At 41.3% G+C, this 18,101-nt stretch overlaps 3 protein-coding genes across 9 annotated transcripts in view; all 3 read right to left on the bottom strand.

The window, feature by feature from the left end:
* dixdc1b (DIX domain containing 1b) overlaps positions 1 to 8,091 on the bottom strand; it is a 35,943-nt gene extending 27,852 nt beyond the window's left edge. For 5 of the 7 annotated variants that reach the window (XM_035434002.1, XM_035434004.1, XM_035434006.1 and 2 more), the window contains exon 1: positions 4,231 to 4,462. In XM_035434002.1, coding sequence (XP_035289893.1) covers positions 4,231 to 4,290 — 60 coding nt within the window. In that variant the 5' untranslated portion in view covers positions 4,291 to 4,462. Of the gene's footprint in view, positions 1 to 4,230; positions 4,463 to 6,696; positions 6,793 to 7,941 lie in introns of those variants that run through there. The other 2 variants (XM_035434005.1, XM_035434007.1) reach the window with 1 other exon arrangement.
* A 241-nt stretch (positions 8,092 to 8,332) lies between these two features.
* On the bottom strand, positions 8,333 to 14,147 carry zgc:193711 (uncharacterized protein LOC569781 homolog). Its single transcript, XM_035434850.1, has 4 exons — positions 13,920 to 14,147; positions 12,721 to 12,770; positions 10,922 to 10,947; positions 8,333 to 10,089 (listed from the first exon to the last, which is right to left on the bottom strand). The coding sequence occupies exons 1-4, from the start codon at positions 13,949 to 13,951 to the stop codon at positions 9,733 to 9,735; spliced, it is 465 nt and encodes a 154-aa protein (XP_035290741.1). The 5' UTR covers positions 13,952 to 14,147; the 3' UTR covers positions 8,333 to 9,732.
* Positions 14,148 to 15,429: 1,282 nt separating this feature from the next.
* On the bottom strand, positions 15,430 to 17,827 carry hspb2 (heat shock protein, alpha-crystallin-related, b2). The gene is made up of 2 exons (XM_035434849.1): positions 17,549 to 17,827; positions 15,430 to 16,148 (listed from the first exon to the last, which is right to left on the bottom strand). The coding sequence occupies exons 1-2, from the start codon at positions 17,640 to 17,642 to the stop codon at positions 15,733 to 15,735; spliced, it is 510 nt and encodes a 169-aa protein (XP_035290740.1). The 5' UTR covers positions 17,643 to 17,827; the 3' UTR covers positions 15,430 to 15,732.
* Positions 17,828 to 18,101: the final 274 nt, after the last annotated feature.

The following is an 18,101-nucleotide window of genomic DNA, read 5'->3' as shown; positions in this document are numbered from 1 at the left end:
ATTCATTAACCAGTAACACGTTCACTTACCGACTCACTCAGAAGTTCACTTGCTCAGTGACTCAGTGACTCACTGACGTACAATAAATTATTAAATCATACACACTCAGAAAGCAGCTCCCTCAACACCATTTTTTTTTACACTAGTGGGAAAAAAAGACCACCAAAAAAGGTCACTTGGACAAAAGGAAAGGCCTGCAATCGCAAATGGGAACTCAAAATTTGGAGGGACTAAGTGGTTTAAAAACAGCTTGTGGGATGAGATGAGGGTCCAGAGGGGCAGACAGTGAGGACTCAGCACAATCCCATTAGCTGCACCCCCAGACCCCCGCCCCCCACAAACCCCACCCTTTCCCACAGCTCAGGGTCAGCGGTCCGGATCTGACTGGGGGGTGGGTGTCCCCCCCGCTAGCCTGCGCAGTGCCATCCAAACGGCTGACAAAGAGGCTTTACTGATCACAGCTCCGGGCTCAGCCTCACTGACAGCGCAAATCCCCGTCCATTCACCCGGCCCCGGGCGCGTCCCACCGGATTCGCCACTTTCACCACATCAGCGCTGCCGCAGGGCTCTCACGCCCGCAAGGGCCAGGAGCCCCAGATACACGCACGTCTGCACACCTAATGCACCACACAGCCGCACACTAGGGTCTCTACTACCCCCAATACGTTAGACCACTGAGGTCTCTGACACCTTCAGCATATTAAACCGCTACACATTGGCCCCTAAGCCACCCCCTACACATTACACTGTTACACAGTGGGGCCTCAAACACCTCCTACACATTACACTGTTACACAGTGGGGCCTCAAAAAGTGGGGACTGAAACCCCTATACCTGTACATACCACACATGAATAAAAAGCACAAAACACAACAAAGAAGGGCTCAGATGGGTCCGTAATGGTGTGATGCGTATTTTTCTGCCATGTTTCGGTGCACAAATATCAAATGTGGTTAATAATAATAATAATAATAATAATATTATTATTATTATTATTAATCATAATAATAATGCTGTAGACAGATATTGCCCATTGCACAAACAAGCTTAGTTTTACACAACATCTTATGCCCCAAAGCTACAGCATCAAACAGCCTGTATAACTAATGGTGCTGGAGCTGTATGTACAGAGCACTTTGTCCTCTTTGATGCTGGCTCTTTGTGGCTGTCTGGGGCCTCAGGTTGAGCAGCAGTGTGCTAGCCTGATACCATCAGCCAACACAGGGCCCATTGAGGCCGCAGCGTGTGCAGGCCCAGGGAAGAATACGCTTGCCGTCCTGTGGGAACACGGGGGCTGCTCCTGTGTGGTGGGCCCAATGAATCAGACTACTGTCTGCTCCCAGAGCCTGGAGACCTGCCAGACCACAAAACCCACACACACACACGCACACGCACACACACACATGCACACACGCACACACACACAAACGTACACACACACACACGCACACGCTCACGCACACACATACATACACACGCACACGCACACATACACATACATACACACACACACATGCACACACACACACACACGCACACATGCACACACACACAAACATACATACACACACGCACGCACGCACACACAAACATACATACACACACACACACACACACAAACATACACACACACATGCAAGCACACACACACACACACACATACACACACACACACACACACATGCACGCACACACGAACACACACACGAACATACACACACACAAACACACACACACACACACACACACATGCACACACACACACACATGCACACACACACACACAAACACACACACGCACGCACACACACACACATGCACACAAACACACACAAACATACATACACACACATGCGCACACACACGCTCGAACATACACACACACACGCACACACACATACACAGGCACACACACACACACACAAACATGCACGCACTCACACAGGCACACACACACGAACATACACACACACAGGCACACACACACACCCGCATGCACACAGGCACACACACAAACACACACACGCACAAACATATACACCCGCACACACACACATACAAACGTACACACACAGACACATGCAGGCAGGCACGCACGCAGACACAAACATATACATACACACACGCACGAACAAACACACACACAGGCACACACACACACACACACACACACACACACACACAATCGTATGAATACACACACACAGGCACACAGACATGCACACACGCACACACAAACACATACACACACAGGCATGCACGCACACACACACGGCCAAAAACAAACATATACACACACAAACACATATATACACATACACAGACACACATTTATACACATTTACATACACACACCCAAGTGTGTATGTAATCCTAACTTTACTATTCATCAATGACTGATATCTCTATGTGCTTCAGGTTTAAAGGTCATTAAAGACACTGACAGAGAACCAAAGCACCTGCAGGGCAATCAATGGACAGATAGAGCAGGTGATGCTGGGGGATGGGGATGAGGACTGTGGCTGATAGGCTCTACCACCTGTGCGGCAAGACACAGCTGCAGGCAGCAACAGAGCGGACAGATACACAATCACGGGGAATATAGAACCAACAACAGATTATTCCTCTAACTCCTCAAACCGCCACTCAAACGTATCGCTGAACATTTTCTTCTGGTCCCCTCAACAACGCATTACCTCTCAACAAATACCGGTTGCGTTTAACTATGCGTTTTTAGTTGCGCTTGTTCCCCTTCAGACCCCCCTGTTCCCGTGTAGCTCACCGTCCTGGAAGTCAGTAGACACCTCTAAATGGGCAACCGCGTTCATGTGATGTCTGACGCACGTCATTTAAAAAGTGTGTGAACCTAACACTTTCACCCCTCTACCTGGGACAGAATGGAACACTTAGCAGGAAATCTAGAAGGTATGACCGGGGATAGTGTGATGTCTGCTATCACAAACAACACAGCCACACACTGACAGACCTGAAACCCTAAAGAGTCATGTCTGTGCTGCTGAGCTCACAGCAACGGTGACATCATTCATCATGCCAGCAGCCCACCGTGTAGCCCATGGGTTTAGATCAGAGGGCAGACATAACCCTTGGGCAAATGCAATGAGGCATTAAAACTTCAGGGGTGTGCATTTGAAACGATTTAATTAGGGAGTGGGATAAACCGTTGAGGTCTGGAACTGTAAACCCCACATCTCAAATACTATTTGCTAAGGCAGCGTTCAGACCTATGAAACGGCATTATTGATGGCTGTTCGCCGCGCTCTTGATTGAAGCCCTTAATTGCGGCTGGGACCCGCAAATTACTCCCCCACCCCTCTCTGTGTGACGCTCCGTTTTTCTCAGCCACAACGAACTATGGTGATCTTTGTTCTCTGTGCCTCCCGTGGTTTTTATAAACTTGCTCCGGCTACCAATACTGTGTACCCTAGTTAGCTTGCGAACATCATCCGTCATATCGTTACCCTGAGACATTCTGACCCATGTAAAATGTTGCTTCTAGCTATATGCAGTATTCAGACTTCACTAGATAATAATTAAGTAATATTACCATATTCCAATATATTAATTTGCAATTTACTAAGCGCTCGCTAGCAGCGGTGCAGTGACAGACGTTCTTACCAGCAAGCAAACCACCTATTTACAGACAGTTTATCTGAGTTTTTACCCTGCGTAGTAGCTATAGTCTGGGCTATATTTCAAAATCGAAGGAGCTGCAAGCTAATCGGGCTAGCGGCAATTACATAAACTATCAACTATAATAGCTGGCTAAAATAGAGAATTAATTATTACTAAACGACTGTTGAGTTTGCCAGCTTATAAACTTGGATAAGTTACCAAAGGCTGACATGCAAGACTTGAATTGTATGCTGTCCACCTAGCGAGTGATGTTTTTCAGCAATATGACAGCCAAATCCGCGCTGCGGCGTTCTGACAATATGACGTAACCTTAGTTGGCTAATCTAGTTTTGATAAACAAAATAAACCACGTGTGGTAGAAAATATAGACATCACAGACCACTGACTTGTTATCATTTCCAACCATGTAAAACCAGATAAGCTTTCCATTAAAGTCATCTTTGTGGACATGTGTTTAAATTAAACAGAATATACAGCATTCAGGCAAACAAAAAAGTGACATCCTGATAAAAGCCGATACCCAACCATACATTAATGCAAGCGAACTAGCCAACAGAGCTAACGTTAGCAAGATACCTCATTGAAACCCTCCTGGAGTACGTCTAGAAGATTTCCTTTTGATAGAGATGCGATCATTCTTCCACCTTCTAATACGGCATGGACAGGAAGGCAACGGAGGGGATGATGTACAGTATGAAATGACTGACTAGCGTTAAAATATATGTGAAGTCAGCACACAAAGGAGGGTACAGCCAGCATCCTAGTCACTTGGAATGGCCATATGCGCGAGCCCGTTAACTAGTTAAATGAAACAGGATACAAGACGAACTGGGCGAGGGGGGCAGCATTGCGCATGCCCTCCAATCGGCTTCGCTCCATTGTCGTCATGGCGACGCCTCAGCTTACAGTATCCGACAGGCGAGTGAAGCAGGGCGGATGGAGTTATGACTATCCCACAAAGACAACAATCTCTAAAACTGCAGGATATTTCTCCCAAAGATTTTGGTATATAATTAAGTCAAATCGACTGAACATTATGAACAAGCACATTAAAATGTTGAATGTTTAGAATACTGATGTTTCTTAAATTGCCAAAAAATGAGAAATCCCATCATCTCGCCCCACTTCAATAATTCACACTCTATAGTACTATATGTGTTTTATCTTCAATAATACCTTTACATATATGTGTAAAAAATGTATGTGTAAAAAACTCACAATTTCCATGCTAATAAAAGTTAAGGATATACTTAGATCTAACCCATCAGACAAATTAAGCTTCAATAATAAATACAGTGCGCACATACTGACATTTGCATACAGAGCAGTATAAGCATGTACCACATCAAAACAAAAAAAAACACATGCCCCCGCAGTATGTTTCGGGAACACATGGCAAGTGAGTGTTCAGACCAGGCCTAACCTGGCAGAGGGACTAGGGATGGCTGTTCTTGCCCTGTGTGTATAGGCCTAGTTACTTCAGCTATAATCAAATTTCCATTACATTGTTATTTATTTTTCATTGTTAGTATTCATTTTTATTTGTTACTACTTTTAATATCACATGTTTTAAGTAAAAATCTACCACACAACCCCCAGCAACCTGCCTAATGTAAAAAGACTAACTCAATCAGGCTCCTGATAACAAAAGCCTTTCCTCCCTCTGTAAATCATTTTAGTCTGCAACTTGTGCTGGGCTTTGGCACTGAGACATACAGTATGGGCAGTAGTTTTAAGAGATATCCCACATCAGAGTTTTGTAACAGACAAACAAACATGACAATAAAGTGCTCCTGTAAAGGCCTGCAAGAAAAATTCCCTGAAAATAATGTATACCCTAAAAACCCCCACAAAAAAACCAGGTCGCTGGAACAATACTGCAGTTACACTACATTACATTACAGGCATTTGGCAGACGCTCTTATCCAGAGCAACGTACAACAAAGTGTATAACCATAACCAGGAACAAGTATGTCGAAAACCCTAGAGAGAAGTACCGGTCCAAGTGCAGGGAACAACCGCATAGTTCAACTTGGACCCTGAAGCTTAAACTGATTAACACTAACACAGTTGAATGAGGAGTTGCATTGCCATAGCTCTTTAATGTCACTATTTCAATTAACATAACAGCAAAATGCTGAGGGATGGATGCTATGTATTGGATTTGGTCAACAACACAACAGTTCAACAATGGTTTTTGCCATTTAAAATTGTATTTGTGCCACTTGCTGAAACCTAATATCTGTGGCCTGACAACTGTTACTTGCTGTGACCATCTTCTAATGGATTCAGGCAACGATCCTGAGGTAATTCTGTACTCATTTACGGCACTGATGAGCGTTCTCTAATTCTGGATTAGATGTAATCTCTGAGACAGAAAACAGCAAGAAAGCTGTATAACAGGAAACATAAAAGCATAAGCGATGAAAATGAGGTAGTAGCTTAATGCTACTTGTGTATTAAGTGCATGCAGCCAAAATGAAAGGACATAGAAATATGTACTTCAATGCCAAGATTAGCAAGAGAGAGAGACCTATGTGCAAACAACACCAAACCACATCCTTCCTCTCCTTCTATAATTCAACTTCCTGCATCAACCTGCTACGTTGTGTTACGTTATGCTGCAATCCATCCCAGTTCATTGTTCATTTCAAAACCCGAAAAAACCTAGTAAATAGTGGTACAAAAATAGTACAAAAACTTCCAGATAGTACGGTATGAAAATAAAGTAAAACATCATTATATAATTCTGCCACAATCTTGATATTGATAAACGTACCGTTAGACAGTTTGCAGATTGTATTTTCATTGTACAAGAAGATTCTCAAGTGGTTGATTTTGTGGTGTTTAGTGCCCCCTTGTGGCCATGCTTGTACCTAAGTACATACTTGGCCAAATATATGCTAAATTAATAATATCAAAATATTACATTTAAATCAAATATATCATAAAACATCAGTCTATTAGTAACCAGTGCAGGAGTCAAGATGTCCAATAAAAATACCCAAGAAGATGTGGTGAAATATTTGTTAAAGCACTCACATGTCCTTCTGGCACTGGTGTCTTGCAATGTGTAGTGCAAGCCATGCTTGTTCCGATGGTGACGTGATGTCATACAAGACACATTTTCCAAAGAACCTGTAAAACACACTGGTCTGAATGTCATAACACAGCGGAACATCAACATGAGATGCACCATGTTACTGTGTAAGCTGGGGCCAGCAGAGGTACAGAGTTGAAACATGGGCCCTAATATTAAATTGCTTTCATCTAGAGGTTAGAGTGTTTAATGGTGTCGTTAGGGCATAGACTGCATTAATATGTGAGTGGGTCTCCCATGATTTATAAAGAATTATACATTATAATCAATGCATAGACCTTACAGATGTCTTGCACGGCTTCAGTTGGATAGATGACTCTTATTCGAATGTAATGCATTTCGATTTGCAAGTCAATTATTTAAAAAACAGAAACAATTGCAAACTTAAGAATGCAAATTTCCTCTTAAGTTTTTGATTTCATGAACATCCGGTAAATTCCATTTAGTTGTCCCACTATGGTCGATAATGGACAATGCACGCTTATAACGGCATCCCCGTTTTGCGATGTAATCAGTTGTTCAATGGTTACGTTAAATTAAGCGTTTTGGCATTAACAGCTAACACTCGTTCATTTCTATCAAATTTGAAATATTCAAAAGAATATTTCGTCTCATGATATAGTTGGAATCCGTTTTAATAAAGCGGAAGATATGCGTAATATCTTGCTACGCATTAGCTACAATTCTAGCCAAACTAGTTCGAACAGGCTGTTTGCCAAACAGATTTAGTCTATATAGGTATCAACATTCTTTAGTGTTTACCTAAATGACTCACTGGCAAAAATCGAATCCATCACGAAAATAATTAAAACCAATCTCTTTTTGTGTCGTTTGCTTAGACATTTATCAAACAAAATATTGCAGTGAAATACAATTCTGCAAGTTAGCAGAGTAGCCGATTACTATTCGCAAAAGCGATGACTAACAGCCCTCGTCAATGCTTATGCTTGCAATATAACTAGCTAGCTAGCTAGAATATTTTTTAGCGTCCGAATACAGTTCATCTGGATTTATTTTGCTAGGCAAAACAGCTGTACGAACATTTGATTGAATTCTCTGCTGTGAAAATACTTATTTTGCCAACAGTCACCCCCTATGATCCACAAGAAACAAAGCAGTGGAAGGATGCGTTATAACGTTAGATTAGATGGCTAACTTTATACGTTTTCAATACATATTTTACTCACCGAGTCAGAGGTTCCCTTTGCAACAATTCATTTCATGTTAGTAGCTCAATTTACAAATTAAAAACGGATCATTCGAACAGCGAAACTTCTTACTCGCCTCCTTGTAACATTTCAATCTCTAAATCACTTCAACAAAGTGCTGCAGGTTTCTATGGTTACAATGTAGCAACACCACGTGTGCCATTTCTGCGGCAAACTGCAGAGACCGCACGGTAGGGGCGTAGTGGTTTCTTCTCATTTGAAGAATGATTCCTGATTCATTGCCATATTTTCAGAGAACATTCAAACTATCGTACGTTCTTTTAAAAAAACTTCAATAGTTTGAAAAATGTAGCCGTACACAAAATATCACTGCATAATGTTTTAAAACAGAATGACATACAACTTGAAATGCTTTAATGTTTCATGATTTATTTATTTTTTGCATATACAATTAAAACGCCGTTTATACAGTTGTCCTTAAATAAACTAGCAATCCAAATATCGAGAAACAATTATTCCAGAATTACACAATAACAGGTGTCTGCTTACAAAACTGGAAAATCTGACAATCACCAATTTAAGATGATAAAATAAATTGGGCACCTTAAGATGTACTGTATTTACTGTAAAAATATACTGTATTTGTTTGGGAACAGCAAAGAATGAAACAAGGTACTACTGACCTTACAGAAACGGAACATGCTGCTGCATATTGTAAATATGTGGACCATTTGGAAAATATATTAAAAATTGTCATAATATATTACAATGTCTCAAAGTTGCATTTCCATAAGGAAGAATGTTCTTTGTAAGTGATATTCTTTGCGAACCTTTGCAATAAATCACATACAAATCACGTACAAATATAACATAAATCTCTAAAGTACCATAACAAGTTCAACCATCCAAATCATAGAAATCATATTCACTTGCATGCACCCGCTCATGTGCACGTTCGCATACAGACTTTTTACATTTTGAAAAGATAACATTTACTTTATTCTAAAATCAACACAAACAGCATCCAGCACAATGTGCACCCAGAAAACATTATTATAACTCTGAAGGTGAAACATTACTAAAGAAATTCAAACAGCAATGCTTAGGAATGTAATGATTTGGGACAGTAGCACTTCCAGCTGGAATGGCTGTTTGAACTTGATTTGTCAACATAGGGTTCTTGGAAGAGAACAGGACGTAATACACCACAATTGCATATTCAATGTAGAATTATGAAATGTCATCAAGACTCCTTGAGCCTTCTGTTTGTGAATCCTTGATATATGCAAAGAATGTGAGTGTAACTATTTTTGGTTGTAAAAGTTAAATGATAAAAAATTCCAAAAAAGAGAACCCCTAAGCCAATCAAATATACAAGTACCGATGATGTGTATTAGGGTGGGGGTACCATTCAAACTTCTGCACTGGGAGGCAAACAGCAGGACACACAGTAATGGTGTAGATGTGCATTCACCTCATAAGGAAGCAGAACCGGACTTGACTGACAAAGTGCATTCGTTAAAGAACATAATGCAAAATTTATGTTATTCAAAGGATATTACAAAGTCTAGAACCTGGCAAGAACCACTTAATGTTGCATTAATCTGCTGATCAAAAAGGAAAGGGCAACATTGACACGATATTAAAAATTAACCCTTCATTTTTTATTCATGTAGACCAGAGGACCCACTGAGACTGTGTATGGCGAAAGAATATGTCAGTCCTGAATGACAGACCTGCTAAAATGAAAATTTGTCCTGACAAACAGACAGTCGAATCTCCTGTAGTTGTCTTGGAGTAAAACTAGCCTTAGACAACCACTGCCTTCTTGGATGACCCCTTCCTCACTGCATTGGGAATGGGTCTTTGTAGGTCGCCGGGGGGGATGAGGATATCCGCTGCTTTGGAGGAAATGGATGGTCTGAGGCTGCTGCCTTGGGTGGTGGCTGAGGGAGGAGGGGGCTGACCCTTGAAGTCTATTGTAGCGTACTCTGTGGTGCTGTCACTTTCAGGATATGGCCTCTGGCCCCCCCTGCTGGATCCCGAGTGCGACTGCAGGACCTGGACCTCCGCATAATGCACCTCCTCCTGTCGCTGCTTTTTCTTGTTCACCACCGAGTAGACTGGCATGTCCGGCACCGAATCGTACAAATGGGCCTCTGGTGGCTGGAAGAGGAAATACAGCGTGAAAACTGGAAAACTCACATATTAGTGGCTTCATGAGTCCCCAAATGGATGGACGCATCGGTTTGTTGTCAGTCACTTAGTTATCAATTTGAATGAATAACTCAACTACTCAGAGCAAATCCTCCTAATTGGTTCATTTATTGGAGTCTGTGATTGACGGCATATGGTACTCCCATTATGGGGTTCATGAAACCGACTCCCATTACTACATATTATTAATGCAGTAATAACAAATAAATACAGTTTAAATAGTAGCTTGTACTAGTAACAACACTTGATAAATTACAGTATTTATTTAAAAGTCATGTCTACAGAGCTGAAAAAACAATCTGATTAGCCTGTTCTCTGCATTAGGGAAGAAGTTATACACAGCGCTTAAGTGAATCAAAGGTAGTCAGGGAACTGAGCTTTTAACACATAAGTTGCCAGTTCAAATCCTAGGAGGGGCACCGCTGGTATATCACTGAATGTACCTAACCTGAGCACGTTCAGGAAAGCAGTGGAAGTGGAAATAAATTACCAAAGAAAATTCAAGTGGTGCAGTTCAATCAAAATAAGCATGACAGCTAAGCAAATTAATAAGGCAATGTTGTATTTTTTCTTAACCTTAAGGGTGGAGGTAGATTTAGCTTGTGAGACAAGCTGTGTTTTATCACACTTTAACCAATTTATCCATGCCTGTCTCTGCCTGTGTAAATATCGGTTTCCGTGCAGATGTAAAGAGAGTTTGACACCCATGCAGCATTTCTCTGTAATGAATGTGGAAGCACCAGGTGAGAGAGGCCAGTGAACGTGCACTGTTGTGTCATACCTGATGGGGCGGGCGAGCTGGTGCATCTGAAAGAACAAACATACAGAACACACTGAATCCCTGTACTGGAACAACACCAAATCAGCCAGGCTGTTGTAACATGCTACTATTAAAAAGACTGCTTTAAGTCCAGCTACAGTGAAATAGGACACGAAATCCGAAAGATTATTTTTAGAAATATTTTTTTCTGATTTCCACTGGTTTGTGTAGTAGTTCACCCTAAGGGTAGTGCATTGGAACTAAGTTTGACTAAGTACCTGTCAGTCTCTTTGTGAATACTGCATGTAAATGAATGCCCTGTCTCAGGTGAAATTTTCAGGAAGGCGAGAAAGTGCATGCAGTGTAGTGACAGATAAACACCTGTTCAACTTGCTTCTACATCTGATAAATTAACACCATGGGATGGCAAAGACTTTGATGGCTATGCACGTCAGTGTTACTGAATGACAAGGGGAATTTTGTGGAGAGTTTAATCAAAGTGGCTATAATTTACAATGTCCATTGTACAATGTACAATTCTCCTGAACTTGCAGCCATGTATTTTAAAAATCCAGTTTCAGTCTTGCTGCCTTGTAAAGTGAAGTAAAGGGAATCAATTATTATTATTTTTTAAAATTTACATTATGGTCCAAAATAGGAAGATTATCTGATTTTGTCAGTTAAAAAATCTGTAACAAGATGTCTAAGGAATGTTTTTTAATGCCCAAAAAGAACTCAAACAAATGAGGTAAATGTGGAATGCAAAATCTTTGTGCAATACCCAACTATGCCACAAAACTGAAATATTCAATGACAACCAGTCACACACACACACACATACACACACACAGAGACATATATGTTCTTAAATCATGTAGAGTATTCTATAGTCTTCCTCTCATAAGCTCTGATCAAATGCAGATGTCACCATTGTGCCATTTCTATGATAAGCTCCTGACCTCTCCCCCAGGCCCTTCTGCTTCCATAGCAACATTAGACATTCCATTCACAGATGTGTGCAAGAAAGGACAGGGAATGCTGGGAGTTGATCAAAACTACAAGGGCTGCAGCAGAGTACCCACTCAACAGGTGAGACAAACCATATACTGTAGCTCTCACAGGCAAATACAGAAGTCCCAGAATTCCTTGGCAAATCGAACCACATTTTCTATGGAAGCCCACTAAGGTTCAAGAGCACCAAGGACTGTTCTGTGAAATATGTTCTCCATAGCACATCTCAAATGACCCTTTGGCAAGGTGGACCTGTAAGAGGTTCTTATTCTCAGTGGGTTCAAAAAGACATTCCGTCTACTGTAATAATCAGGGAATGCTGATCATGAATTAAAAAATAATATCAAATTGTGTCTACCTTCTCTCAAAATGCAGTTTGTTACTTTCCTTTGGGGGTGAAGCAAATATCTCATCTGTTCATTTGGTCTGGATATCTTTGCCTTTCCTGGGGGCAACCATTTAACGACCAAATCTAATTGAAACCTCTTAAAACAATTTATAACTTAAAATTTCTAGAAGACGAACAGTTGGTATTTTAAAATGAAACTCCAAGAAAAGTTATATTGCCACATCAAGTACATGGTCAAAGTCCTTTTAAGACTGATTAGTAAGGCCGACATAAGACCAGGGTGTCCAACCAAAGCCTATCCCTGAATAAGGCTTTCACAACAGAACAATTCCAAGCGAATTGTAATGTAAACAAATTGTCTTCAGTTAATTCTGCATAAAACTATTTAGACGAATACTAATAATCAGAATGCAGAAAGTAGTTACAGTGTTTACAACAGTGACTGCATCTATACACTTACCCTTCGCCCTCCTGCTTTTGCTTGAAAATTTCCGAGGGTTGAGACCCCACCTGAAGGAGAAATTATTTTTCTGTTATTATTGTTGAAGACTTCTGTACACATTTATATAAACAAGGACATTCAGATGTATTCATTTTTGTTTCCCAAACCAGTGTATGCTAGCTCTGAAATGGCAATATTACATATGCATGATGTGTGTTTACACTGGTCGCCATGAGACACCCAGAACTTTTCATGACTGTAGTATCTGTACACAACTTCACAGCTCCTTCTCCAGGTGAATGCCATGGTGTTGTTGCACACTCTTTTAAGCCTCAAGGTCTCTGTTACTCTCCATCAACATTCGACTTGTGTTTTAACAGACAATAAACTAACAGAGGAGGGCTGGAAAATGCAAATGTGTTGCTTCAGGAAATAACAATGAGATGTGAGCATTCTATATTCTACTGTCTGTACTCTCATGCATGGTTGAATCTTGGGTTTCCCCCACACCTGTTTCACTTAATTTCCCTTCCAAGCCAGACTATCACAATACTCTACTATACAACGGGACACAAGTGCTTTATATGCAAGCTTAAGGACAATTCTCTTTTCCTTTGAATTACTGTGTGATCTCATGCATGGTCAATCCTGTGTGGTTCAGTTTCATATCCCCACAATGTATGTTATTCATTTCCCGATCACTTCTGTGTTGCTTCTTGAAACTGCAAATTACTTTTTATTTTTATTTATTTATTTATTTTACATCTGCCTTTGAGGGATACAGCATTATACCACTAGCCTAACTACATATACAATATGAACTGTTGTCGTAGCAGCAGCAGAAATTATAACGGGGAAAAACAAATGGGATATGTTCCGTCACGTGACAGACACTGGCTCTCACATCTTAGGCTACCGGTAAGCACGCTATTGCGGTGTTATAAATGACGTTATCGCATTTACATTCCCACTTTAGCTTTAACGCGTACAACTAACAATATCACGCCAGTAACATTTCTTTCGACGAATAGCTTAACATCATTGTCGCAGCATTATTTTCTTAGCTTTAGCGTGTAATGCGAATAGCCTATACTGCTACTTCTAAGTTCAAGGTAAAACTTGAGTCTGGAAAAGGCACGTAAGCCTATCAGTGAGGCTCATTTTTTCATTTAAATATAGGCTACAGCAAGCTAGTACTTAAAATAAATGTCACTTACTTATCGATAGCTTTAGTAAGGTTGTTTCCCATGGCGATGCATTTTTGTGAGGCGCGCACTCGCTTCGGACGGTATTTGCTTTCTGGTGTCTTATTTCCTTGTTCATGGACTAGGAACAGCCCTTCAGGTGCGGAGGGGGCACACCGTAGGCTATTTTCCGCGAGAGAAACGCTCCCCACGGTTGAAGTTAAACAATATTGCGTCTTTGTCCGACCTTGAATTCATAAATGTTTAACTGTCAGTGGACACTGAAAAAACCCCCTTTTATTTTTAGAGCTTGGGGCAAAGCCAAGTTTCACTTGATAGTAGATACAACAGAAGAGGGGGAAACAAAATAGGAAGTGTCTGAGAACATACATTGTCAATAGCTTTTTTAAATACTTATTTTCATTTTCGTCAGCGTAATAGGTTACTAACTAAAGAATATGTTACTTATATAGGTTTACTTATTTTTAATCAGTCTGAATTCAGAGCTTAAATTTTGTACTATGTCATACTACTACTGTTTTGATTTGTTTTCCACCACCCTTCATTAATTCCTCTTAAGTTTAGATCTTTTGCACACGGCTGGCCCCCAAATCTGTACATTTGGAATTAAACACAGGAGGGAGGTAGGCCTATTGACAATTGGAATCTTGCGCCGTTTTTATACGAACGTGTTTTATTTAAATCTGTTTTTAAAGACCAAAATAGCCAGTTCAGGCGACCTACTAGGCAGCATTAATACTGTGATACTTACACTGTAGCATATATGCACGCATATTGAAAAACAATAATACAGATTACTTGGAGCAAAATTTTTACATATAAATGTAGCGAATCAAGAATATATATGTAAACATTTTTGCATTAATTTTAATGTTAGTTATGATAGCAGTGCTTCAGCCTATGCAATGACAACATTTACATTGTTACAGAATGTCAATTTATGAATGCGTATTGCTGTTTATCTTATACAGTGTATACTAATCTGTACATCACTGTGCATAAGAGCACATGTTGAATGAATAAATCTAAATGTAAATAAAAGTGGAAAACGTCCATTAAAAATCTATTTAGTGCAAATAGAAGGTGTGTTCTAATGAGAAAAGTACCAATGAAGCTAAACAAATAAATCTAAATGTCAATAAAAGAGAAAAAGGCATTTAAAAATAATTTAGTGCTAGGGAAAGACCATTCAAATGTGAAAATGACTGATGACTTCAAAAAATATTAATAAAATAATAATAATACAGATGCAGCAAATCATCTAGAGCAGTAAATTAGATCTGTGGCACAATTACAGCAACTGCAAGAGAGCAAAAGGTGAAAACTGGAGTGTAGTACTGCAACGCAACCTTCATGTATATGTTTGTGTTTTATGTATACCTACTGAGGCCCAGAAGCCTATGACTATGAGTAAATAAATTAACAGTGAGCGTTCTCCATTCTGTGAATTGACTTGCAGAGTGTATTTTCTGTGGACAGAGTGCATACGGTATGTTACCTGTGCAAAAGTCAAGTAGTGTGGTTTCTTTACATGACAAAATATTTATTGGCACATTGTTCATACACAGTTCCCAGAGGGCGCAGTAATAATGACTGGTTTGCGGTTTGATTTCAATATAATAATTCCTTCTGTGGGGTTCAATACCAAAACCTTCTGTATTGAAGCCCAAGTACGCTCCAAATAACTATTATTTAGGAACTAGGGCCAATGTGTACTTTAAAAAACAAATTGACAAAAAACCCCCCAATTGCATCACTCCAGTCTCTAAATCTCAGCAATAATGCAAAGCCTGGTGTTTATGACTCGCTGTCCCCACCGTGCTCCTCAGGAGCTTTTGGCTCCTTTCTTGTCCACGTTGATCTTCAGCTGGTTGATGGCGGGCTCCAGGTCGTCGCTCTTGCGCGGGGCCTGTATGCGGAGGATGCTGTCGTGCGAGAGGGAGACCTGCACCAGGAGCGGGTCCACGCCCAGCGGGAGGATGTAGGTGCGCGTGAACTCCCGGCTGACGAAGCCGTGCTGGTCGATCCGCTGGGCGTGTCGCCCGCTCACCTCCAGCAGGTTGTCCACGGTGCGCACGCTCAGCTCGTCCGGCATGAACTGGCAGACGTCCAGCTGGACGCGGTACCAGTCGTCCTCGTTGTCCACCTGCGAGAAGCCCCTCTCCAGCTGCTTGTTGATGCGCGGGCGGATGTAGTAGCCGTGGAATAGCGTGGGCGCAAGGATGTCCTGGGGGGAGAGGGCTGGGAAGTGGAAGAAAGATGGAAAAGATTCAGATCAGTAGAAGTTTAATGACAACTTGCATTTTATAATATCCTCCCTAACCCAAGAAAAGCATCATATTAGTCATAGAATATTACATACAGAAATACAAACTTTTAATTAAGAATAAGTGCAAAGTAAACTACTAACCACTTTTCAAGCCTCAGGGAAACAAATGTTTAATTTTCTTAGCTATTTATCAATTTCTTACTAGATTAGCTAGGAAATGGATGAAATATACCTCAATGAGTTTACTTTTGTTTGTTATTATGCTGTAATAGAAGGGAACGTTTTCCACATACCCTGTGCTATTTCCTTTTATGATTTGTGTGTGATTACACTAGACTGGAGTAGATATGTATGTAACACGTGCCCAGTTACACAACACGCTACTTGGGATTACTCCCCCAATGTTGTTGGAATCATCACTCTAGATCAATTACAGGCGTCTTTGCTTTAGAGTTATGGCTGGTGATTTACCCATGCAACAGTGGGGCAGCCAAGGCTTTTAATGGACAGCTTGATTTCAATCCATCTCTGACAGGGTGTTTGGTTTATTTTTGAACAGGGACTTTCTTACAGTTATGGTATCCAAAATAAAACTCCCTGCGGCTTCGTGTAGCACTGAAATTCGATTTTGTGCTGTGTCACTCATAGGACTATGAAAGCAAACCCGGCTGTTCAGCTGTTTGGCTTTTTTAAAACCTCTGCAGAGACATTCTTTCTAGTCTGATGTATTGTATTAAATGTTATATATATATAAATATCTATATATATGTATATATATAATATAAAATATTATTAGGTATGATCTGACTGTAATGGAAAAGTAATGCAATGCCAGCTAACTATATCAGGCGACAGTGGTTTTAAAATTCCAAAACCTGACAGTCATTGCAGAACTGGTCTCTGGAATGAAGCCCTCAGCCTTTGACTGTTCTTTGTCCTCTGTCCCGTTTTGAAACTTGAGAACACAAGGAGAAATGCGTAGCTTACTCAAATATGTCATCGGTCGTTAGCGGTCAAATGATAACAGGCAGACGTATTAATGGCATTTTACAATGTTCAGCCATCTTTGGACGATGCATTTTGTTCTAAGTGCAAGTGCATGGCCTTGACAAGTCCTGTTCATCCTTATTCATTTTCTATTTTTCTGCTGAGCATCTTTGAGACAGTGCCTCTGTAAAAAGTTCTATAGGAAAAAAATGAAATTTAATTAAATCACCGTCACCAAATCAACAAAGAAACAAACAAAAAGTGTGTTTTGATGGGTTACACATCCAACACATCACAAACATGCCCTCACTCCGGTCTTGTTTTTAGGCAGCAGCCGATGGTGTTGGTGCAGCTTTCCTCAGCGGGACTGGAGAGTCTCCCTTACCTTCTGCAAAGTTCTGGTCGTAGATGCGGCAGGGGGTGCTCATCTCATAGTCCACGCTCATTGGGTAGGCGTGGGGAATGGTGCGCTCTGCCATGCTGACCCAGGGAGTCCCGAGAGATGAAGAGGGGAGACAGTGTCCAGGGGTGGGGGCCGGGAAGCAGCTGGACTGGAGAGACGGAGGTCTGCTGCTCTGCAGAGAGATCCAGAGAGCTGCTGGAGCAATGGCAGGGAGAGAAAGAAGGAGGGAGCGAAAGAGAGGGGAAAGAGAGAGTGCGTGCTCGTGTCTCTGTGCTGAGAGTGATAACCCCGGGCTAGAAATAGCTCATGGCGCACACTCCAGTGCGGAGCCTCCCCACCCCCACCCCCACATGTACACATGAAGAGATACCCCGCTGAGGGGGCTGAGGAACGTCGGGGCTAATGAGGGTAATGTGTCCCAGGGGCTCGGCGGTCACACGGCCTGCTCTCTCACACAGGAAGCCCGACGCCCAGCAGCTGACGGTGTGCCATAGCGAAGGTGGGCACGTCAGAATCTACAGCAGGGCGAGACACA

The sequence above is a fragment of the Anguilla anguilla genome, chromosome 9 (genome assembly GCF_013347855.1).
Source record: "Anguilla anguilla isolate fAngAng1 chromosome 9, fAngAng1.pri, whole genome shotgun sequence".
NCBI lineage: Eukaryota > Metazoa > Chordata > Actinopteri > Anguilliformes > Anguillidae > Anguilla > Anguilla anguilla.
The sequence above is the reverse complement of the archived record's forward strand: the minus strand, read 5'-3'. Positions and strand labels throughout refer to the sequence as shown.

Coding starts and splice junctions, on each gene's coding strand:
- zgc:193711 (XM_035434850.1), bottom strand. CDS start 13,951: ATGGGAAACAACCTTACTAAAGCTATCGATAA. Junction 12,771..13,919: donor CTTACTAAAGCTATCGATAA/GTAAGTGACATT, acceptor TTTCTCCTTCAG/GTGGGGTCTCAACCCTCGGA. Junction 10,948..12,720: donor CAAAAGCAGGAGGGCGAAGG/GTAAGTGTATAG, acceptor TTGTTCTTTCAG/ATGCACCAGCTCGCCCGCCC.
- hspb2 (XM_035434849.1), bottom strand. CDS start 17,642: ATGGCAGAGCGCACCATTCCCCACGCCTACCCAATGAGCGTGGACTAT. Junction 16,149..17,548: donor CGACCAGAACTTTGCAGAAG/GTAAGGGAGACT, acceptor TCCACTTCCCAG/CCCTCTCCCCCCAGGACATC.